This window comes from Grampus griseus (assembly GCF_964374135.1).
Source record: "Grampus griseus genome assembly, chromosome: 9".
NCBI classification, from domain to species: Eukaryota; Metazoa; Chordata; class Mammalia; order Artiodactyla; family Delphinidae; genus Grampus; species Grampus griseus.
The window spans coordinates 46,833,372-46,857,877 of record NC_139003.1 but is presented as its reverse complement, the minus strand read 5'-3'; the positions used below and the strand labels follow the sequence as shown (position 1 = coordinate 46,857,877).

The 24,506-nt window shown below is 40.6% G+C and overlaps 1 protein-coding gene across 1 annotated transcript in view; it reads right to left on the bottom strand.

The window, feature by feature from the left end:
* CPVL (carboxypeptidase vitellogenic like) overlaps nt 1–3,298 on the bottom strand; it is a gene marked incomplete at both ends in the record, with an annotated part of 101,124 nt that extends 97,826 nt beyond the window's left edge. The window contains one exon of the mRNA XM_082662485.1: nt 3,133–3,298. Within this exon, the coding sequence (XP_082518611.1) occupies nt 3,133–3,298 (166 nt within the window). The remainder of the gene's footprint in view (nt 1–3,132) is intronic.
* Nucleotides 3,299–24,506: the final 21,208 nt, after the last annotated feature.

Below are 24,506 nucleotides of genomic sequence, written 5' to 3'. Positions count from 1 at the left end.
GGATTCAGCGGAGTGAGCTGACCATCTGTCCAGAGCTTCCTGAACTTTCAGTAAAGCGGATGAATACAATTATCCTTAATTGTGTTGTCAGCACTGCAGTTGAATACCCAGATGTACCTGATTTTGGATTAGTCATTCAAAATTCTGTTCAAAGATTTTTGACAGAACTTTAGAAAGTGACATTACACCAGATTTAATATTTTAAATGTTGTCACCCATCAGATGGTGATCTATCAGGCTTAGCACAAAAAAGGACAGAAGATAAAACTATCTCCCTCAGAATCTTTCTTTACTACTGCTGACACCCATGACCGTGAAATGCTTGTAGGCGAGAAATCCAGGAATGGGAGGGATGTGGACAACCTCTCAGGCAGATTTCTCTGTATTCTTTGCACTTGTTCTACCAGATGTACGATTCAGAGACACCATGGCCACGTTGCCTTAATGCTCTGTTTAAGCTGTCTTACTCAGTATGCACAGGCCCTTTCTTATTTGCCCAAATCTTACCCTACACCCTCAAGTCTGGTTACATAGTACAGCGGTTCATACCTCAGGCTCTGGAGTCAGCAGAAATAGGTTTTAATTCCAGATCTGCCACTTACTACCTTTAAATGGTCCTGGGCAAGACACCTAATTTCTCTGGGCTTTAGTTTTCTCATTCGTAAAATGGGAACAATAAGTATTCATTTTTCATTAGAGTTGCTATAAGGATTAAAAGAGCTAATTTGTATAAAGCATAACGTCTGAAACATAGGTCTCAAATTTAAATTCTACAAATATTTATTGAGTGCCTATTACATACAGCCGCTGTGCCAGGTACTCGGGATACAATTACTACTAAATGTTAGCTATTTATTGATATTATTCTTACTACTACTACTACTACCACTACTACTACTACTGCTACTACTTTCTATCTGGATTATGCCAACCAACAGGGATAGCTTCCTTCTAAAAATTTCCAGCACGCCTTCCTCAAATGTAATACTTTAGAACTTTAGTATGCATTGCCTGATGCCTTAATTGTTTCACGTGTGTGCATCTGGTCACTCCAAAAGAGGACAAGCTTCTTAAACAAAGGAAAATAAATTATAGCAGGTGAATTACAGAGCGCAAATCAGAAAATTTGGGTCTTAGACTCATCTCTACTACTATTACCTATGTGCCCTTGGGCAAGTCATGTAAAATATTTGAGTCTCAAATTCCTCATCTGTGAATTGGCAGGGTTTGGTTATGAGTATTTAACTCCTTTTCAGCTCCAAACGAAATGATTTGCTTTGATTTACTGTGAATAAACATAATCTAAGTCATCAGTATCCATGGAAGCCAAAAGGAAGGCATATGATCCAGTTTGGTGGATTTGGGTTAATGATATTTTGCCTCTTCATTTATGCCTAGTGATATCAGCCTATGCCATTGGGCTGCCATCTTTTCATGACTTTTCTACATCAAGCAAAAACGAGTCTTAAAAAAAAAGACTACACAGCCTCACTACATTATCACTGACTATATTATCAAAGTTTTTCATCTTTTCTTAGAAAAGAGATGGTGAAACATGGAGCCAATGTATATTTCAGACAAAGATATATGAGCAGGACTCCAATGCACCCTTAAGAGGGGAGAATAGGGCTTCCCTGGTGGCGCAGTGGTTGAGAGTCCGCCTGCCGATGCAGGGGACACGGGTTCGTGCCCCGGTCCGGGAAGATCCCACATGCCGCGGAGCGGCTGGGCCCGTGAGCCATGGCTGCTGAGCCTGCGCGTCTGGAGCCTGTGCTCCGCAACAGGAGAGGCCACAACAGTGAGAGGCCCGCGTACCGCCAAAAAAAAAGGGGGGGGTAGAATATTTTGGTTTTAAATCAAACCAAAGACAAAAATGATGACAGCCTATTGACTATGAGAACTAAAGAAAAGTTGCTTTATTTTAAACTTCCATACAGAGTATGTACATTTATTTTAGATCTTTAAAATGATCATTTCCCTAAAATTTCCAGTTTCAGCTCCACATTCCCATGAAATCTACCAACTTATCAGCCTCACAAGCATTAACTCTGCCTTCCCACCTGCGACTAGGGATAAACTCCGAAGCAAACACCAAGATCTCCATCCATGGATTCTCATCTCCTTCAAGAAAATGTTCCACAACAGACGTCCCACCCCAATCTACTTTCCCCTCTCTACTGGACTATTTCCATCACTACCTCCTACCCTCCGTAACTCTCTTCCTGACCCTTCCTGACTCCATAACTCCCTCCAGCCACCACCCCATTTCTCTGCTCCCTTTTACAAACAGCTCTGCCTATATACCGGTTTATAGTTCAGGAGTGTCCTGAGGTCCAGAAAGATTACATAATTGATCCTACACAGTGATTTACCTAAGCATGAAGAAGCATTAAGGGCAGAGGCACGTCATAATTTTTAGTCTCTGATGACATCAGAAGACACTTTTTTTTTGTATTAATAATAGAAAAACCCACAAACTCTAAATAAAAGCCATCAGCAAACACTAATATTTAGAGAGCAATTTATAGGTTATAAAGAGTTTTCACATGCATTTCCTCATATGATTCTTTTAACATCCCTGAGACTTGGGTGGGTTGTTTTTTCTCCATCTTATTAATGAGGAAACTGAGTCCTAGGATGTTAAGTCAACTTACCAGGCAAAGGGGCCCAGCACAGTGGCCGTGAGCCTAGGCTTTGGAATGAAGCTATCGGGGTGTGAATCCTGCATCTACCAGCTGGTGTCTGTATGACTCTGGCAAGTAACTTCATCTCCTTCTGCTTTAGTTTTCTTGTGTGTAAAACAGATGCACTTCCTGGCTCGCTGCGATGCTAAAATGATTTTTATATCAAATGCATGGAAGCAGTAACTGACATGTAGTAACCAATTGTAGACAGGCCCTATATTAGTTTTATAAATAGATATGCAGGGACTCAACCACTGGTTAATCTGACCCTGATGAACTTTCATTTTAGCTCTAAACTCTGATACTATATGACACCAAATCATTAATATTTGAAATAAAACAATTGAGTAAAATACTAGAATGTATTTTGGATCCTGTGAGACAACTGCTAAAAAAAAAACCAACTGTTGAAACTATACCAGAAGGTAAGTTTCTGATTTAAACTTACCTTCTGCAAACTTCCCAGCTTCAATATAAGGAGTTAGAAATAATGGCTGTCCTGGATCTCCTTTATGTGGTGTGGAAACATGGGCGTTTCTGTATAAGGAGCGAAACAGCCCATCACCACCAGGGCTGAGCACCAACAGGGCCAGCAAAGCAAGCGCCTTCCACATGGCACCAACCGTTCTGTCTAGACCTAGGATGGAAACAATAACATTCCACAAATAAATACAGAGTAAAAATTTACCAATCCCCTTTACACGCAAGACATTCATTTAGTTACTCAAAGAAAAATATATATAAAGCTCTTTGCTAAGTACCTTAGATACAACCTAAATAAGAAAGACCCAATCCTTGCTCACCCTGAAATTAACAGCCTAATGGAAGGCTATTCAAGGGATTTACAATGCAACTAAAGAAACGATTTATATTTCTAAAACTGTGGTCTGGAAAGTAAATTTGATGAAGGATTACATGAAGCATCAAGACAACAGGGACTCTGTAAATAGATCATGAAATGAGTGGGAGAGACAGTCATCTGCTACAGGCAGAGGACTGAGAACACATTTCAGGCCAAGAGAACCTAGGAAGGCCTTACCAAGGTCGGAGGTGAATAAAAGGTGGGTGGAATTCAGCTAGGCAGAAGAAATGGGGAAGCATCATTGGTGGGAGGCACAGCTTGAGAAAAGGTGAGACCTGAGCTGTCCCTGGGCATTTTGCATGTGATTTCTGGTCACGTTTCTATCTCTTACAAATCACTAAACTTTGCATCCAAGAACAAAAAAGAAAGAGACAGGGAGGGTCCTACAACAATTTTCAGGCCCCTGCCCCTATAGCTAGCTGACAAATGAACTCAAGAGTTAGACTTCACACTTTATTAACACAAAGCTTTCCAAGGATCTTCCACTCTGATGTTTGCTTATTCACCTGAGCTGATAATAATAATGGCGTAAAATTTTACGGTGATTTCTCTAAACTTGTAAACACATGAATTGTATTTACAATGGGCTTTCCCATGTATTTTTAGCTGATTTGAACATCCTAATAAATCAAGCAGGAAAGCAAGGATTATTATCATCAATCTTAGACAAAGAAAACTTGACTCAAAGGAGTGCCTTAACCATGGACATCAAAGTAGAGAAATAGGAACTAGTATGCAATCAGGGCCGGGACCTGGGTAAGGTGAGTCTGGTGCAGATGCGGGGTGGGAACTCGTCTTTTTTTAAATTTTGAGACTTTGTCTATCGTGGGGTTTTTTTGTACTATTTTTGATTTTTTCAAGTATTGCATTAAAATACTATTTATCTTGATTACTGAGTTTTTTGGCACTCTTAAATTTTATATCCAAGGCAGGCACCTCACTTGCTTCCCCTTAATCCTGACTCTGCTAAGTATTATAATGCCTACATCAGTGCTATTACATTACTCTGCACTGCTGCTAGTTAAATACTCTGCTCACTCAGATTTCTGGATACAAAAAGAAATATACAATTTCTGCAAATATAATGTCCGCTTTTGACTGTTTAGTGCTTTAAAATACAAAGCCACTAAAATACCTTAAAAACTCAAAATGTGTAGAAATCTATTAATCACATGCTTATCACAACCCAACTTGGCATAATAGGAAAATATTGCTTGTAGAAAATTTTAAAAGCTTTTCAGCCACATTTCCCCAATAAAATAAAAGTTTATAATTTGATTGAATACATAATCCTTGTCAAGTCTTTCATGGTTAACTTAATAGAACCCTCCAGACTTAATGTAAACAAGCCCAACCAAATAGACTATGTAGCTAAAAAATGCTTTTCTCTATTATTTACTATAATAAGGAACAAAATGAATTTAGAAACTAAATTTAGGTTCCCAAGAAGCCCAAGGGTAATTTAATGATCACTATGGCACTGATAATACATTTTTTTAAATTATGAGAACTTGTTACGCTAACGTTTTACTAACAGCTACTTTCAAGGAATGCTTGAATCAACAATCTTACTAACAGGTTCGCAGGGAAAAAAAAAATCTGTGGTATTAGAAACATATTGGAAGAAGCTCTTCCATTAAGAGGTTTTTTCCCGTGGGCAGAAACAAGAAACTAATCATACCACCTAATTTCTCAATCTTTCTGCTGCAAACATCCAGCCCCCGTTAATGGAAGTCATTAATATTAAAATAACCAGGGTAGTTACAGCACTTCTTCTGTAAGCAGATGTTGACTCAAAGATGTTAAACACAGAAAGGTAAAACCAGTCTCGTTTTAACTGACATAAATCTAACACATAAAAGTAAGAGTTGGGTCAATTTAGGAGCTCCCATTGACATTTAATCAAATAACTATTAGAGTCATGGTTTCCCATGTAGGTGAATTAAAGCAACAACATACTTCATTTCACTGTTTCATTTAATGGTCAGAATTCCTGAACTGTGCTTAGCTGTCATCTCTCCTAATGAAAACGAAAGCCATATCATGAACGGAGAAGTGTTTCTTTTTTTTTAAACATCTTTTACAAATGTTTTTGCCTATCCTAAATTAGCCAGAATCTTTTTATTTATTGAATATTTATTGAGTACTTTCTAAACTAATAAACCCTGTACTGGAAGTTATTGCCCACAGAGAGTGAAAAAAAAAATTATTAACCCTATACTGTATCACGTGTCTACTTGAAGTGATATGAAAACATGCGTGCTATTTCCAGTTCAAATACATCCTACTGAAGGATTCAGGCAAACTGTTCCTCTTAATAAATGTTCAGAAACCGAATAAAATCTAGGCAGATACAAAACAATATTGGCAGACTCAAATAAGCTAAAGGTCAAAACCATGTGATTCACTAAAACTGTCTTACTAAGCCTTAAATATTACAATTGGAAATCATGTGTCTAATGTAAATTTTTTTTGATATAAACAAAGCTATTTATCACAGTGTTATTTAGAATAATAAAAACTGTCAACAATGTAAACAATTTAAGGTAAGTAAGTTACTGTACATCAAAAAGATGGAATTATATACAGCAATTAATATGACTACTGAAGAATGTTTTGGAAAATATACTAAAATATTAGGTAAAGAAAAGCAGACTACTAAAATAGATGTATGGTATTTTCTCCTTATTAATACACTTAAGAATTTCTAAATTTGCTATAATAATTAACCTTATAATTAGAAGAAAATTATTTTCGGTTTTGCTTTTTTATCACACAGTGAAGCAACTGGTAGGCATGGCTTGTTCCTTATTCCTTATTACTACCTGGTTATGACCTCTTGCGTTTCCTAGGAGTAAGAGTTCTGTCTGTTCTTTTAGAATAAGTTCTGCTCTAACATTCTGTGAAGATGTGTCCTGATCTCCTAAAACCATAGAACCTCAGAGACTCAAAGTAAAGTCTGTCTTTGGTGAATTAGAAGGCTCTACACTAATGTGAGATGTTGTTCTAATAATAATTACTCTTATTATATTTATATTTAGTTCTGCCTGGAGTGGAGTCCATAACGAATGTGCATATAATTGGTACTAAGCAAATATGTGTTGAATTGGTGGGTCTAAATAGTGAATCATGGTATGTTAGACATATGGGCGATAGTACATGCTCGTATGGTTCAATTCCTTCATCTCACAGACTAGACAACTGAACAACTAGAGAAGTAAGCAAGTAACTTATAAGTAAGATTACACCACTGGTGAGCAGTAGGACCAAGACTCAAAGCCAGGACTCACTTATGGCTCTAAATCTAATCTGCTTTCCACTCTCCCATCTTTGGTTATGATTATATATATTCAAATATTTTGACTCTTATTGTCTCAGTAGATAGTAACAGTCTGTTATAGTCCGAAACCCCTTTCATTAGATCATTAGAGCATGCAGTAAAAAAATAAACAAATGAATATACAGAAACATTAATAAGTAAGTCTTTCTAGAGAAATTTGGGTTTTAGAAATGATTTGTACTAATTCAGGTTCTAACACGACTCATTCACTGAACCTTGGGCAGGACACTGACTTTTCTGGGTCCCGGTCAATGTGTTAAAACCAATGGTTAGATTTCCAGGAACTGTGAGAGCCAGCTGTTCAACACAGCCATTGTTTAAAATTAAACTATAAAAGCTTACCATTAAATAAGTTATATTAAAAACATAAGTAATAAATACTCAAAACTCATCACTTCTTAACTATTTTACTACATTTTACCATCATCTATGCTCTGGAGTTACATTTCTCATTTTGTCTAATGGACAGATTATATAATGGTTTGCTACTGTGCATTCCTTTCCAACTTGCTGTTCAGTAACATCTCGTAGCTTGAAATCAGCCACAGTGGGAGTATTTACACCACAGAAATCAGAGACACCACAAATCAGGGCTTCCCCTGCCCACCCTACCCCAGGGAACTAGATGTTCAACATTTACCTGCTCATGTGAGTCTCACGTTCCTTATTTGAAAAATGAGCTGGAAACTACATTCCATCAACTCACACCCCAATCTAATGGAAATGATCAGAAGAGACAAAAGGGGAAAATCTGGCAAGTTGTCATCCGTGTGTAGAAGCAACCAGTAACACGCCCAGATAGGCAAGGCTTAGAGAAAAGAAACCTGAAAAAGCCACTGGAAAGTGTGTGTTCTACCACGGAAAAAAAAGAATCAGAAACAAAAACTCCAGAATGAGGACAAAGAAACAAACAGCAAACGTCTCAAGCAGCCCTATGTTTTCCTCTTCTCTCCTTCCCATGTCTCCATTTTACATTATAGATTATTCCAAACAAAGGATAAACATCGTTCATGTAATAAATGTCATAGCTGCAATTAAAACAATTATTTGGAGTTCCCTCACATATTTAACTGGCTTTAATAGCTCCCAACATAAGAAAAACATTCCCCTGGACAAACAAACAAAAAACAGGCCAACTAGTAACAGACGTTTCCATGAAATCTGTAATTAAAGAAAGGGAAAAGAAAGTGATCCCTCTATTCAAATAAGACTCAGTCACCTCACAAGATTATTCAGGTATATCCAAAGCATTTGAATCCTGTAATGAAGGGCTATTGTGCAACCCTGAATTAAATACCAACCCAAATCCCAAGTCTAGCTATTTTTGTTAAAGGATTTCCATGCAAACAAATGGTAAAAGAAAACCTTTATTTCAAAGGATCCAGTATTCATTTTCCTTTGGACATCATTTTCATTTCTAAAATTGATATTTGAAGCACTCTTTTCCCAGAAAGGACTAGTACATGACACAAGGTGATGGGCAACCTTTTGCTGAAGCATCACTGAGACTTACATGCCTACCTCCTTTCCACAGGCCACCCCTCCGGCATCAGACAGTGGTGTCTAATCTTGCTAGTTGAATTAGTCATCCCTATCTCTGCCACCATATCCTTGGGCTCACAGGAAAGGGAAACAAACTCGAGTTACGTGGCAGGTAGAGAATAAAAAGAATCAGGAAGAGGAGGAAATAATACTATCTGACACTATAGTAGGGAGCTTACCTTGAAATCTCACTCCAACCAGAAGGAAAATTGGCATGGGGGTAGGAAGTACAAAGTAGACATGTCCCAAAATGTTAATACCAGCTTTGAAACAGAAAGACCATCCCCATGATCCAGGACATCCTCATGAGAACGATACCAGTAAAAGCTACCAATTATTCAATGCACTCCAGGTACATCAACTGTGCTAACTGCTTTCTATTTTTATTTCTAATCTTTACCAGGTAGGTACTATTATCACCCCATTTTACAGATGAGAAATTGATCCTCAGAGAATTTAAGTTACTTGCCCAGGGTCACACAGCTAGAAAGCAGTAGAGCAACGAATTGAGGCCAGTACCAATCAATTTTCAAAGACCATTCTATAGTCCCGTATCAGCATCTCCCAAAATGTGCTATATGTGCCAGGGGCTTATCTCCCTATTCAGGTAAGTTTGGAAATACAATACACAAAAATAAAATTTTTGCCAGAAGGTAAATGAGGATGAGAGAAGATTCTTCCCCCATGTTTCAGAGGGAACATGGTCCCACAAACACATTGATTTTGGACTTCCAGCCTGCAGAAATCTGAGACAATAAATTTGTGATGTTTTAAGCCACCCGGTTTGCGGTACTTTGCTATAGCAGCCCTAGAAAACTAATACATGGATAGCTGGGAAGACTGTGGAAGGAGTCAAGGTGGAGGGGATTACAAAGAGTGGAACTTAAACAGTTCTACTTTAAGTTATTATTAAGCGAAAATTCTGAGAGGTCAACAGTAAAATGGGAAAGGGAAGCTAAATTGAGTTTGTATTTAAGACATGTCTGGCATTCCGGTAAGCCAGGATTTCCCACAGAATCCTTTATGGAATACTAGTTCAGCAATATATAATTAGATTTTATAAGAACAAAACTTGGGGAAAATCTGGGCTAAACAAACTTAAACGGGTTTCTTGGTTACAGAATGAACATTTCCGAGCCTTTCACTTGCTACTGGATAGCATGTGTTTATTTGACTGTGTCACTATCCTTAGGCCCTAAGTTCCGAGATTTATATAAGACATACTTAGATGAGGAAACTAAATCCTAGGTTGACTAGTTTCTCAAGCACTAGGTTTAATGTTCTCAAGCCCCCAACTCAACCACTAGATAGTAAAGCTCGAATTTGAAGCCAGATCTAGATGATTCCAAAGTCCATGTATTTTTCATATATCGTTATATAAATGACATAATACAACAAAATCTGCCTCCGTGCAAATTTTGACAAAAGCAGAATTCTGGGTAAACTGGATTACCTTGGCATGCCATTTGCAAAATTTATAGGTGCTGAAATTGCAAGTGATTTAAGGGCACGTTTATTTGCAAAGAAGTGAAACTCACATGACCAGAGATTGCTTCAAAATGAATATCTAGCTTCCTTCTGTTTTGAAAATAATTTGAGGGGATGGATGAAGCCCTCAATCCTCATGGCAAAAGAAATGTCTTCCACTGAGAAATTCCTTATTTTTGCTGAAGTAAATGCAGCCCTATTCTTTTTAAAACGATCCTCCTTTTTGCTATCTACTATGACTAAATTTTCCATACAAAAAATCAGGATACACAGTGTGGCAAATACAAGGATAAGACTGGGTATAATGGATAAGAATATTTTATATGAGGATGATCCTGGGAAATCACTCCATGTTGTCACCTTACCCAGGTGACAGGTAACTCCTTGATTCCAAAAGAGATAATGTTGTCATTGGGAGTAATCTCCATGCAACACTCCCTTAGATTATTCCAGTACTTCCCACATCTCTTCTCTACACATAGTCTCATTGGATCTTCACCACCACTCTTGAAAGGAGTTAATGCAGCTCTTCAACAGAGGCCCAGGTGGATGGAGCAACGTCCCAGGTAATGACACTCTAGTCAGTAGCAGAGCTGGGACAGATTCCAAGTTCACTGGACCAGTTATTCATTTGATAAACAAATATATTTTAGCTCCTACTATGCGCTAGACTCCAATGCAGGCACAGAAAACAAGAGAGACAAAGTGTCTGCCTTCATGAAGCTTCCCATACAATGGAGACAAGAGAGAGGAAACCTATAAAGAACATCAAAGCAGGGTGAACGGTTACAGAGGGATGGGGTCAAGAAGCGATATTATTTTATTTTATTTATTTTATTTTTTGCAGTACGCGGGCCTCTCACTGTTGTGGCCTCTCCTGTTGCGGAGCACAGGCTCCGGCCGCGCAGCCTCAGCGGCCATGGCTCACGGGCCTAGCCACTCTGCGGCATGCGGGATCTTCCCGGACCAGGGCACGAACCTGTGTCCCCTGCATCGGCAGGCGGACTCTCAACCACTGCGCCACCAGGGAAGCCCAGGAGCGATATTATTTTAGATTGGGTGGTCAGGGAAGGCCCCTCTGAGGTGGTGACAGGTGAGAGGATCTGAAGGTATTAGAGAATTTCAAGTGACTATCTAGGGAGAAGAGAGTTCCGGGCTCGTGTAAGGAAAAAGAGGAACATAATATGTAAACAAGTGGGACAATGGGAAAAGCAGAAGATTGATGGAGTGAAACAAGCAAGTAAACAAATAAAAAAGAGAGCTTTTCTCTAGCTCACTTTAAAAAGAAATCAGCAGAGGACTGAAGGTGTGATCTTCAGGAGAATTAATGAAGTGATTGTTAAACTCAGCCTTAGCGGGTGGCATTTCTGAGAGGGTGTGACTCTTCCTGCAGAGTTAAAGAAGTTGAGTGACACAGACATAGAGAACAAACTTGTGGTTGCCAAGAGTAAGGGGGGTTGGGAGAGGGATGGATTGGGGGATTAGCAAATGCAAACTAATATATATAGAATGGATAAACAACAAGGTCCAACTGTATAGCACAGGGAACTACATTCAACATCCTGTGATAAGTCATAATGGAAAATATGAAAAAGAATGCATATATATATGCATAACTGAATCACTTTGCTGTACAGCAGAAATTAACACAACATTGTAAACCAACTATATTTCAATAAAATAAATTTTAAAAAAAGAAGTTGAATGAAAATAAAATAGGGCAAGAGGGTAGATACCCCACCAATAATAACCAATTGAGCAATTTTGGTTTGAGCCTTCCTTGGAATTACCTACCAAACCAGAGGGATGAAATGAAGGAACCCACATGTGCAAACACCAGATATAATGCCTGGCACACAGTCAGCAAGTATTTGGGAAGGTAATACAGTCCAATGGGAGGAGCAGAAAGAATTTAGACACAGCTTCAAATGTGGCTCTGTCACTTAAAAACTCTGTACCACTAGACAAAGTACTGGTATACTGAGTGGACCCACACTACCACTCATTGTTATGGTGACAATGATATCGTACATACATAAACTCATACCGGGTATAGCAGAGAGATGAAAGACAGTCCCTGCCCTCACCTTCTGAGACCTGAGAACAGTCCCTGACCACAGAAGAGATGCTAATTAAATCTAATTTCCTTTGCCTTGTCAGTGAATTATTATAATAAGATGGGTTTACAGACCTGAATATTTATTCAACACATAGAGCATATATGAAAATATTAATATAAAAAGGGAGAGGGGAGTTTTAGTTGCTAAATATTTGGATAAAGGCTTGGTGACCATGCATTCAGAATGTGTCCCACCTGAGGTTTCATTCGGAAAATATGGCCACCATCAGGTTGTTATGGTTCCCAGATTAAGTAGGCACTGCCTTCTGAAAAGATAGACAAATTAATTAAATTACCTGGCTTCCTGATATTTGGTTGACATGGATAAAGCTCTGTGTACTCTAAAAGTCCAAGATAAAAAATATTTCAGTTTCCCTCTTTCCTGCCCTCTGCCACCTTATTCTCCATCCTCTTTTCACACCCTCCCCCTGTGCCTCCTACAGGGGGAGTAGGAAAGACTCCACTCCATTCACATGGGTACATTTTTTAGTTTGTTATAAGTTATCAGGGAGAACTGTGGCTTCAATAATGCCGTAGATAGAACCATCATTAATATACAAACTGACAATTAACACGTATTTTTTTTTTCTGTTTCAAGAACTCTATATATTCAGATTTTCCTCAAGGTCCTGCCCTTTTTCTCTCCTTCTGTACATTCTCATTCAACCATCCCTTGATCACTAACTGCTAGTCCAGAATTTTGTTCCTGACCTTGCTGTGGGGCTCCCCACACTCAGAAGGCTCCTTTGCATGGGTACCCAGTTGGTTCCTCAAACCCATCGAGTCTTATAACAAAACATCAACATCCCCCCTGAACTTCCCCCTCCTCTAACTTCCTGATTCCTAATGACACCCAAGGCTCATGTTAAGTCATTCACAAAATCCCACCTCTCTTCTTTTTTTTTTTCCCTTTTGGTTCATAAGTCAACCCTCACTTGCCCTGGGGACATTTGCAAAGCCTCCTAACTTGTCTCTCAGACCTCAGGTCCTCTCCACACCCATTCAGCCTAACACTGATGCTGAAGTGAGCTTTCTAAAGCGCAAGACACTCCCCTCCTCAAATGCCTTCAGTGGTTCCCAACTGCAACCAGAATAAAGTATAAACTTCCTGCCATGTAATTCAATGTCTTCCACAATGTGACTCTGGCATAACTTTCCAGAGCAAAGTGATACGACCCCTTCATAAACGCTATGTTCCAGCCAAATCAAACCCTTTTGTGTTCCCCAACTTTACTCTGCCTTCTATGTTTTTACCTCCAGGCAAATAGTAAGCACTAAATCAATATCAGTTGAATGATAATAGAATTTAGGTGGGAGTATACAGTACACTGTAAAATTCTTTCAACTCTTCTGAATGTTTGAAAATTTTCAAAATCAAACATCAGTAAAAATATTAGTCCATTTAGGATGAAAGAATGAATCTCTTGGGAGGTGGGTTATCCTCCCCAGATACAGGTACAAGAAGATATGTCAAGGGGTCTTTCTGAAAGATGAGTAACAGAATATGGAGTCGCAAAAGGGAAAGGAGGAAGAGCTAGCCCCTAGATGCCTAAATAAATATTTTGGCCAGTAAGCAACCTTAGCAATTTAAAGACAGCCACTAACTAGAATCAGAACACAAAGAGAAGGTTAAGAGGTAAGACCTAAGGATACTGGAAAGATGTGATGCTAAGAATTTGCTTTTTCAGGCTAATGGATCTAAGGACATCAAGACTTATTACCACCACCCCGATCTTGCTCCCCAGATTCTAAGGTTAAAGCAGTAAAAGAAAAGCATGTGGTTTCATGTCCAAGGCAGTACCTGCAATATCTTCTTTGGTTCAGTTATACTCAGGAGCATAGGTTTTATGAAGAAAGCACCTGATCACTGTCCTGTGAACTGAGTCTATTGCTTAAAGCTTTGAACTTGCAACTATGTAGCATGAAAGTTCAAACTCCATCACTTGTTTTGACCAAGTACAGTTCTTAGCCCTCCGTCCAGGTTACCCCTCTCCCGAATCAATATAGATATTAATGATTTGTTCTGCTAGAACAAATTCTAGAGGAACCTTTCTAATTATGGGAAACTTGTCCTTCTTAAGTTCTTCTTCTAAATCGCTGGGAATGTTAAACAAAAATAATCATGTTTGCTCTTTAAAATGAACTATACTTCCTATTAAGAATGGGTCATTACCTATTTACCTTGGATATTTGGGAAAAGATAAAGGGGTATCTGGTGTTAGCTGGGGCAGTAACTAAGCTCTTCCTTTCTTACTGTCTTAGTTTCATGCACACCAGGGTAATATTCAACACAATTTTTCTTCTAACAAATCATACACTTTCCAAAACAAAAACAGTCATTAACAAAATACTGTTATGCTGTTTGCATTTTTTTCTCCCCCCAAGGGCAGTGAACTGATAAGCCCAGTGGACTTCCTAAACACTCTTCTAAGTCATTTGAACTGCCTGTCAGTCAAAGCCCACTTATTTCTCAGGCTATAAAATCAGCCTAATAGAACCCCACTGTAAATTGGTTTATAAGCTGGATTCATAGGTAGTGTTGGGCCAATTACGTCCCTCCAAAAGAACCGACTCCTATAAAAGAAGAATAAAACAGCTTCTTGCTAAGAACACTTGCACCACATTATAAAGGGTTTCCACTGGACTTAGATTAGCCTGCAGTACAATTCTAGAAAGCCCAATCAGCTAAGGGGTTTTGACAACTTTCAGACTTTCATATGCCAGCAAAGCCAGTGCAATCTACTTTTCCAAAAGCATTCCAATTCCTATTTTGAACAGCTTTCTTGAAAGTTATTTTTCAAGTTACTAAAATGCTCCTTGGATTTTTTTTTTTTCTCCTTACATCTCTGTTCTTCCTCATCCCTCACCAAAAAAAGTAAAAAGCAGTTGTACAAGTATCTTTCAAATGCGGAGACTGAAGCTTAGTAAGCTTAAATAATTTGTTCAAGGTCACCAACTCGCCAAAGGCAGAGCTAGGATTCAAATCCATACATATGCCAAAGCAGCTTTTTTTTCAGGACACCAAGCTGACGTGAAAGACACTGGATGTGTCCATTTACACACATCTCTACGTGTCCCTCTGGCTCCTATGAATTCCCCTGCAAGGACCTAATCCACTTGGCAGAAAGTTGCTTCCACCTGTGCCATGCCCCTGGTTTTCTTCTAATCCTACATTCCGGGAAAAACAGCCTTTTCGTGTGCCTTCCTTCACTCAAGCCAAGTCTCCTTTTGCGGGACACGCACTAATTAAAAGCATTTTCCGCTTTCCTCCATAGCACCCACGAAATAAAACATCCCAAAGGGACTCGGTGAAGGAGAAGGAGGTCGTGTCCGACGCCCACCCCTCGCACTGAGAGTTATGGCGGACCACACACCTTCGCGCTTCCCTGGAGGGGCGCCTGGCCTGGAAGAAGCCCGGAGGCGACCTACTCAGATTGTGCCAGAAGCCTTCGGGAGCACGTTCCGGTCTGGGCGCACACAGAGCAGAATACCAGGACTCCGATTTGGAAACTACTAGCCGGCCCAAACCACCTGACCCCAATCTCACCTCACCGGGCTTGCTTTCTCTACGGTGCTGAAGGCTTCTGAGACCGCCCTCCTTACGCTCCGTGCGTCCGGGGCCCAGAAATCCCCGCGGAGCCGCGCACTTACGCAGGGCACACGGCGCTCCTCCCTGCCTCGCGGTGCGCGGGGACCGAGTCCGTAAAGAGTGAGGCGGTCTCCCTTCGTCGCCCCTCGCAGTCACGCGTACCCTGCAGACCGCGAGTTTTTGAGTGCTTCTCTCAGGAGGAGGAGACCCACGTGACCTACACCTACGGAGCCAAAGGTAAGTCCCCACCTATTTCTCCCCGCGACCTGGCCGCGCCCGGTCAGCGCTTTCCGTCGTGGAAAAAGCCAGCAGTCGCAGAGTGAAATCTTAAAAATGAACAGAGAAAGACTGACCACGGTGCAGCTGCATTTGGTTTGTTTGTTCCTTTGTGTTCCTTTTGACTTTCTCGCCTGCTTTTTTTTTTTTTTTTTTTTTTGCGGTACGCGGGCCTCTCACTGTTGTGGCTTCTCCTGTTGCGGAGCACAGGCTTCGGACACGCAGACTCAGCGGCCATGGCTCACGGGCCCAGGCGCTCCGCGGCATGCGGGATCTTCCCGGACCGGGGCATGAACCTGCGTCCCCTGCATCGGCAGGCGGACTCTCAACCACTGCGCCACCAGGGAAGCCCTCGCCTGCTTTTTTGAAGCTGCTATCTTAGAATTTCCACCGTATTTTGAAATAATGTCCCCACGCCCGTGCTTGCAAGCCTGGTGTTTGCACCTGGAAGCAGAGTGGGGTTTTACTCCCCCCGTTTAAAAGGCCCACATGCATTCCTGGATAGTTATTACACATGGTAATGGCGCTAACACTGGGGACACACTGAGAGCCAGTACTGTGTCCAGTGCATTCTCTGCCTTACTGTATCGGGATGTTAGAGCAACCCGATGTGTTCTGTGCTATAACTATCCTCACTTTGCAGGCGGGAAACTGGAACTTAGAGAGATTAAGGAGCCCATTCAGGGTCATCTCTTATAAGTGACCTACCTGAGTAGGTAGTATTAACCACCACCAGGTGCTGGCCACTAAGCCAGACACTGGAGGAAGACAGAGACTTGTTTAAAAAAAAAGAAACAACAGACCCAAAATGGGGTCTCTTGTGCTAAGCCCCTGTCACCAAACCAAGACCTAATACCTAACCTGATTGCAATTCCAGCCTTCCCTATTAACATAATCTTAACCAGTCAGTCTGAAATTTTCTGGTCAGCACCAGTGAGGTAATTCACCTGATGGACCCTTTGTCCTCCAAAAGAAGGCGAAGTTGCCTGAAATAGCCTAAAATAATTCATTTTTTTTCATTTATGACTTCCTATCCCACCCCCACCCCCCCCTTTAAAAACTTTTCCTTTTCTGCAGCTTTTTGGGACTCCTTTCTATTTGCTAGATGAGATTCAGATGGGATTCTACCCAGTTCACGACTTAACAAAGCCAATTAGATCTTCAAATTTACTTGATTGAATTTTGTTTTTTAAGACTAAATAGGTAAGGAGATTGCAAGAGCAAGGGGATAAGACAAAATACAGGAGTGTCATCATTCCCATGTCTAAGTCCCCAACAGGTCCCGTGGTTCAGAAAAGGCACAGTTATTAGAGCATCCCAGCCAGGCCACTTGGCTTTGAATCCTGGCTCTGCTATTTAGCTACTAGCTCTGATCCATTGTTTTTAAAGGTGGCCAAAACAACGTCACCATGCTCCTTTGCAGAGTGACTTGGCCGTTTGTCCCATCAACAGGTGAAGTCTCTCTTCCCTCCCCTTGAATCAGGACTGGCTTTGTGTCATGTTTTGACCATTAGAATGTGAGCAAGTGCCACTTCTATCCCAGGAATCAAAAGGCCTTGCAGCTTCTGCTCTGAGACAGCTGCCTTGGGACCACCATGACAAGAAGCAGGTGTGGCTCCTGAAGAGTGAGAGGTCATGTGCAGGGGAACCGAGGCATCCCAGAGACAGGAGCACCAACTGGGAGACTGGTGAGAGAAGCCATTGGGACCTTCCAGCTCAGCCCACCCTGCAGCAGAGTGCAGCTGCATGAGCTAGCCCAGGTGAAACCAGCAGTGGAACAGCCTGGGCAGCCCACCAATCAGGGGAAAAAAAAATCACTGTTGTTTTAAGCCACTTCAGTTTGGGGGAGTTTGTTATGCCACTAAGGCTAACTGTAGCATTAACTTTCGGATCTGGAACAAATTGCTTAATGTCACTGAGTCTCAGTTTTATCATAAATACTTACTTTACTGGGTTGTGGTGGACACTAAATGTAAGTCATCTGGCCCAGAGTGTGTGCTGGGTGGCTGCAGCCATTGCTATCTGCCATCATACACTATGCAAGGAAGTACATTCTACACACTTATCTTTTTATGGAGAAAAATTTATTGGTGGGGAAAAAATTTTCCTTTAAGACCAAAATCAGACCACCCTTAACAAACTATTAAATAAAATAGGTGCAACCTTCCTACCTTGACAAATATACCTTCGTAATGACCTGCAAGGCCAGATACAAACTCCTTGATGATCTGCACCTGGATGTGGTGATGCAGGGAGAGCTGGTCTCCAGCCCCTGGTCTGCAGCCACTTCCCTTTTTCCCAGTAAGCTCCAGTCCCAGGATACTTTACTGAAGTATAGCTGATTAACAATGTTGTGTTAATTTCTGCTATACAGCAAAGTGATTCAGTTATACATATATATATTCTTTTTAATATTCTTTTCCATTATGGTTTATCTCAGGATATTGAATATAGTTCCCTGTGCTATACAGCAGACCCTTGTTGTTTACCAGTCTTTAAGAAACTTGAAGTTTAGCTGGGGGGGCAGGTGGAGGGAGGCACTTAAATTGATCCTTTAATTGACACTTAAATGCTAAGTACTATCATTGAGGCCTATTAAAATCGCTGTAGGAACAGAGAACCAACTGACTCTGCATAGGAGTCAGGGAAAACCCCTCAGAGGAGGTGACATGAAGCTGGGCATTAAAAATGAATAGACATTGGGCTTCCCTGGTGGCGCAGTGGTTGAGAGTCCACCTGTCGATGCAGGGGACATGGGTTCGTTTCCCGGTCCGGGAGGATCCCACATGCCGCGGAGCTGCTGGGCCCGTGAGCCGTGGCCGCTGAGCCTGTGCGTCCGGAGCCCGTGCTCCGAAACGGGAGAGGCCACAACAGTGAGAGGCCCGCGTACCGCAAAAAAACAAAAAAAAATAATGAATAGACATTGAGGGGAAAGGGTATAGCACAAGCACATAGCATGCCGTCTGTGAATTGATGCTGTGTTCTGGGAATGACTGACTGTTTGGAGCTACTGGATGCATTTGGGATGGATCAGAGGTTGGCTAAATGGAGGTTAAAAATTGGTGTGGGAAAAGCTTGAATGAAGTCTGATGACATTCAGAATTAGTAGACTGGAAAATCAATTTTCTTAATGAAATAGGTTAGAATAGAACAGAACAGAAGAGCATGTGTTTGCCAGGACTGCTATAACAAAGTACCCAAAACTGGGTGGCTATAAACGGTAGAAATTTGTTGTCTCGCAGTTCTACAGCCTTCAAGTCTGAAATAAAGGTGTCTGCAGGGCCGCATTCCCACTGCAGTAGGAGGATTCTTCCTTGCCTTTTCCAGCTTCTGGTAGCCCCAGGCACTCCTTGGCTTATGGCATCATAATTCTAATCTCTGCCTTGGTCTTCATAGGATGCTCCCCTTTTTTATAAAAGCACCAGTCATATTGGATTAGGGCCAGCCTAATGACCTCATTTAACTTATTACCTCTGTGAAGACCCTATTTCCAAATAAGGCTGCATTCTGAGGTACCGGAGGGTGGGGGTTGAGGAATTCAACATATCTTTTTGAGGGGACATAATTAAATCCATGAAGATGGGAAAGAAAACATCAGAGTATATCATGTGTTATGAAACTGTGTCAGTGTGTGTACATATGTGTCATGGCTTTAGTTTCCTGTTGGTACTGTAACGAATTACCACAGTTTAGTGGCTGAAAACAACTCAAACTTACTGTCTTATAGTTCTGAAGTTGGAAGTCTAAAATCAAGGTTTCAGCAGGGCTGCATTCCTTCTGGAGGATTCGGGGAGAATATGATTCTTTGCCTTTTTCATCTTCTAGAAGCTGCCCACATTCTTTGTCTCCTGGCCCTGTACTTGCATCACTCCAAGCATTGCTTCCATCCTCACATCTCCTACTAATCGTTCTGATCCTTCTGTCTCTCTCTTATAGTGGGCCCAACAGATAATCCAACAGATAATCCAGGGTGTAGGGAGGCAAAATTTGCCACCCCAAAGTGTGTCTCTTGAGTCTCATTTTTCTCATGGGGCCCTTGTAAGTATGTAATTAAATTTGATCTTCTCCTGTTCATCTGTCTCAGGTCAATTTAATTTTTAGACAAGCTAGAAGAACCTAGAAAAAGTATGAGGAAATTTTTTTTTTTTTAAATAGGTGGTGTATCCAGCAGGATCCTTCACTGGCTGGAAAAACTGCTTTCCAGAAGACCACTGCAGATAAAGAGATCCTGGGACATCTGATAAAAGCTGGCAGAAGGTAAGATTTCCTATTACATCAGCCTTCCAGAATCTCTGTCTGTGGGATTTGGTAGAGCAAAAGTGGTGTGAATGTTTTCACTCTCTCTTTCTAAATATAGATTAGTAGGAGAAAATATCTGTGGAACTACAATACCTTGGACTTAGTGACTCTGGTCAATTTGGTATTTACCAAATGGCTTTAATGATCCATTTCCTCCCAGAGACAGTCAGTGTTTTTTCTTTGTCCTTGTCTTTTATGTTTGTCATAAGGAGGAAAAACCACAGAATAATTACAGAGGCATAGGCTGTATAGGGCCCTAGAACCTGCAGTTTGAGCCTCAAAGACTAGTGAGTTCACAGTTCTCAGCAGACTGGCATCTGTTTAGACAAACTTTGCTGTGGATTAATAGGCACATGAGGTAAAAGCTCTTGCTAAGGGACATCTTGGAAGCCAAAGCCACAAAATTGGTTGACATGGATCGAGCAATTAAGAGCCATTAGGGTGCTTGCCACCTCAAAAAGGCACCCATGAGAGGATAAGTTGGTCACGGAATGGGTTAGATCAACACTAGATCACCTGCCAACCTCAAGAAAATTTCCATGTAATGAGGTACTCTGTAAAACAACACATAACCCCCAACCCCATGACATATTCCTCCTAGGTGCTTCACTTACAGGGTTCCTGGCAGCCTTACCAGGTGTGTAAGGATGGTCACTTCCTGGAAGGTACAGGAACTTCAAGGTATTTGGGGGACCTTGAGAAGAGAAGAATTCACTGAAATGTGTAGGTATTGCACGTGAGTCTGATGGCAAGTCCTTAGCTTGGCTTCCTGGCCTGAAGAGGCATTTAAAAGTCCAATCTGAAATTTCTTAAGAAAAGTTCCAACAAAGCAGATTAAAAGAGTTACATGGTCAATTGCTATTCTTGCTACACTTATATAAACAGGCCAAGTTTTTTGAAACTAGATTTGTTTTGCAAACAAATTAGTCCTAATTTGTCTACCTTTGGTAAAAATTAGGATGATTTTAGAGAGAAAAATTATGTTTTAGTAATATACTTGTGGCTGTAGATTGTAATACTGTCCCTTGTCTTTGAGGTTTGTTTTCTACCTATAAACTGGGTTGGATCCTGAATTCTTCCAGTTTCCTCCAATATTTGGCTACAACTCTCCAAGCTGACATTTCTAATTTTCTCTCCCACCCTTTTGGCTTGAAATCATTAAGAACTAAAACTGTCCTTTTTCTGAAGCCATGCAAGCTAAAATTGGACAACCTGATATAAACTTCAGAGAAATCACCATGATAGCTCATATATAGTCTTCATATCTGTTGCCATATAAGCCACTCAGAAAGATCACAAGAGACATTCAAACTGCAAACTAGGAAAATTTGTCAGTTTGCCACTACCTGCCCTCACTCTATCTGAAAACGCTTTGAGCCAGACATCTAGAAATATTTACTGGGTACCCTCAGAACTCAGAAGCTGGGATTATGTTTTGCTCCAATCACTAGCCGTTATTCTACTTTGTTTCCACAGAAGTGCCTCTTATTAAACACCTGATTGCTTGCACCATAGTCCTGACTCTGGGAGCTCACCTGCATCACCACCTCCTGAAATGAGTTTAGCCAAAGTGACCTATTGTCAGGGCTAAGAATCTGGTTCAGTGAGATAGAACAATCTACCAACTCAACTTTGGGACTGTGAAACTTCTTGGGGAAGTTTCAAAGGCATAACTGTAGGGAAGCAAAATTTGCCACCCTAAAATGTTACTCTTTGGCATGAGGATTATTTTAGGTTGATTGTCTTTAAGAAACAGAAGACTCAGGAAGTCTTTTTTTTTTTTAGCCTCTCCCTTAAGCTGCCTAAGAGAATTTAGATACTGGTCCCGGAAGAGCACCATCACCAGAGATATCTACAAAGAATATGGGTTATAGGTGTGGTAGGGGGACTCAGCAGGGCCTTAAGACCAAAGTTCTCTCTGGGTCCCATTGCCTTTGCATGGCATAGCAAACGTTTGTTTACCAAACATTTGTTTTTCCATCTCCATATGAATTTCCGTTCTCCCCTTTGAGGTTCCCAAACCCCTACCCCCTTCTCCTTCTCTCAGATGGCATATAAGCCTCAATTACTAACTTGTCCATGGCCCTCATTTTTCTTATGGGGTCCCTGTATATACATAATTAAATTTGATTTTTTCCTGTTAAAGTGTCTTATGTCAGTTTAATTCTCACCAGCCAGAAGAACCTAGAAAGGGTAGAATGAACTTTTTTCTTTTGCCAACAGTGACATTCACAGCTTCTGGAGATTAGGGTATAGACATCTTTGGAGGGAGTGGCATTACTCAGTCTACTATAGTCATAATGCAAACCATATTTGTTACTAGGAGATGAGGTCAAAATAGCTTGAAAACCACTGAACTGGAAGTCTTCTGAATTTTTCAAGTAAGCTATATTGCTTATTTTTTTATTATGAACATAATACATTATCATTATAGAAATATGAGGATATATGAAAAGATCAGATAAAAATCCTGTTGTGACTCCTAAGAGATAACCAAATGATACATTTTTTTCTAATCTTTTCTCTATACAAATATGTTTAAAACAAAACTGAAATTATATTATACAGAGTTATTTATCTTCTTTAACAGGTAGCGTATTATATCCCAGTTATTTTCACACATAGTTAATTCAAAAACATAATGTTAATGGCTGCATAATGTTCACCTATATGAATATACCATAATTTATTCAACCATTTTCCAACATTTGGTCATTTGAATTGCTTCCAATTTTTTATTGCTATTAATTCACTAAAACGAATCCCTGCAAAAGATGATGAGGGCTTGGGCCAAATTGTATGTGGTAGTTCCTATATTAGTTTCCTAGAACTGCTGTAACAAATGACCACAAACTGGATGCCTTAAAGCAACAGAAATTGATTCTCTCACAGTTCCGGAGAAGTCTGAAATGAAGGTGTTGGCAGGACTGCTCTCTCTCCTGAAGCTCTGGGGTAGGATCCTTCCTTGTTTCTTCCAGCTCCCAGAAATCCCCGGCATTCCTTGCCCTGTAGCTGCATCACTCCAATCTCTGCCTCCATGTTTACGTGACTTTTTCTCTGTGTGTGTCTCTTCATGTCTTCGCCTCTTCTTATAAGGATGCCAGTTATGGGATTTAGGGCCCATCCTAATCCAGTATGACTTCATCTTAACTATCTCCATCTGCAAAGACCCTCTTTCCAAATAAGGTCACATTCTGAGGTTTTGGGTGGATATGAATTTTGAGGGGACACTATTCAACCCACTACATTCCCTATGGAAAGGGTACAACTTTGAAAGATATTTAGGTGCATTGAGAGGATTTGGGGACAGCTAACCATGGGATGGGCAAAAAGGATGAACCCGTACATTTTCATGAAATAATCATTTCCCTGTCTTTATTCACACCCATTCTCCAGTGAACTGTGGCTTCTGAAATGACACATCTAGTGAATCCATGAGCAAATTCTGTTTGGAAACGACACTGCAGTGGAGGAGATCATCTGTAGGGTGTGCTTGCATCCAGACTGTGCAGGTATAATTGGCAGCAGCGTGGGAGAGATGATTTTGGTGCGTTTCTTTCCTTAGAGACAAACGTATTCCTTTTCTACACTATTCACTGGCATATTTTGGCATAGCTGGTCAAATATTACTAATACTTTAAAGAGTATTTCTTTACATTTCTCTCCAAGTGACCATAATTGTAATCAACCTAACAGCTGAAAAATCAAAATATATGACTTGCAGAGGAGGATCAAACTGCTAGAAATAGTATTTTTAGCCCATTTCTGTATCAAGAGTTCTCAAAGGTGGACAAAAGAATGGCTGTGTAAAAAGATTGGTTAAGCCTTCTTCTCTGATTGGCTTTTCTGAGAACAACTTTAAATTGGCCAGTTGATCAGTCCAGATGACTTCAGGGTCCCCTAAGCCCTTGTGTTCTCTGCACCTGCATATCCTGGGAAGGTTCTAGTTTGTTAAGCCCTGGTAGTTCACAGCATGAGTTGGACCCAGGTTCAGATCTAGGACCTGCCATCTGGTGACCTCAGCAAGTTACTTAATCTCAGCTTTTTCAACCATACATGGTAAAAATAATATTAGCTACCTCACAATGTTATTAAGAGGGTGAAATGAGAGTGTGTCCATCAAGTACTTGTCATATAGAATGGGCCCAATGAGCTATAGCTATAGCAATAGTAATGATGAGCATGACAATCTGTGAGATTTCAGTCCTGTGACTGTCATGCTTTTCAGCTGTCTCACCCAAGGTACTAAATTGTGTCCTCTCCCCCAGTGTCTTCCATGGTATTTGGACACCACAGAAAAGTGTGTT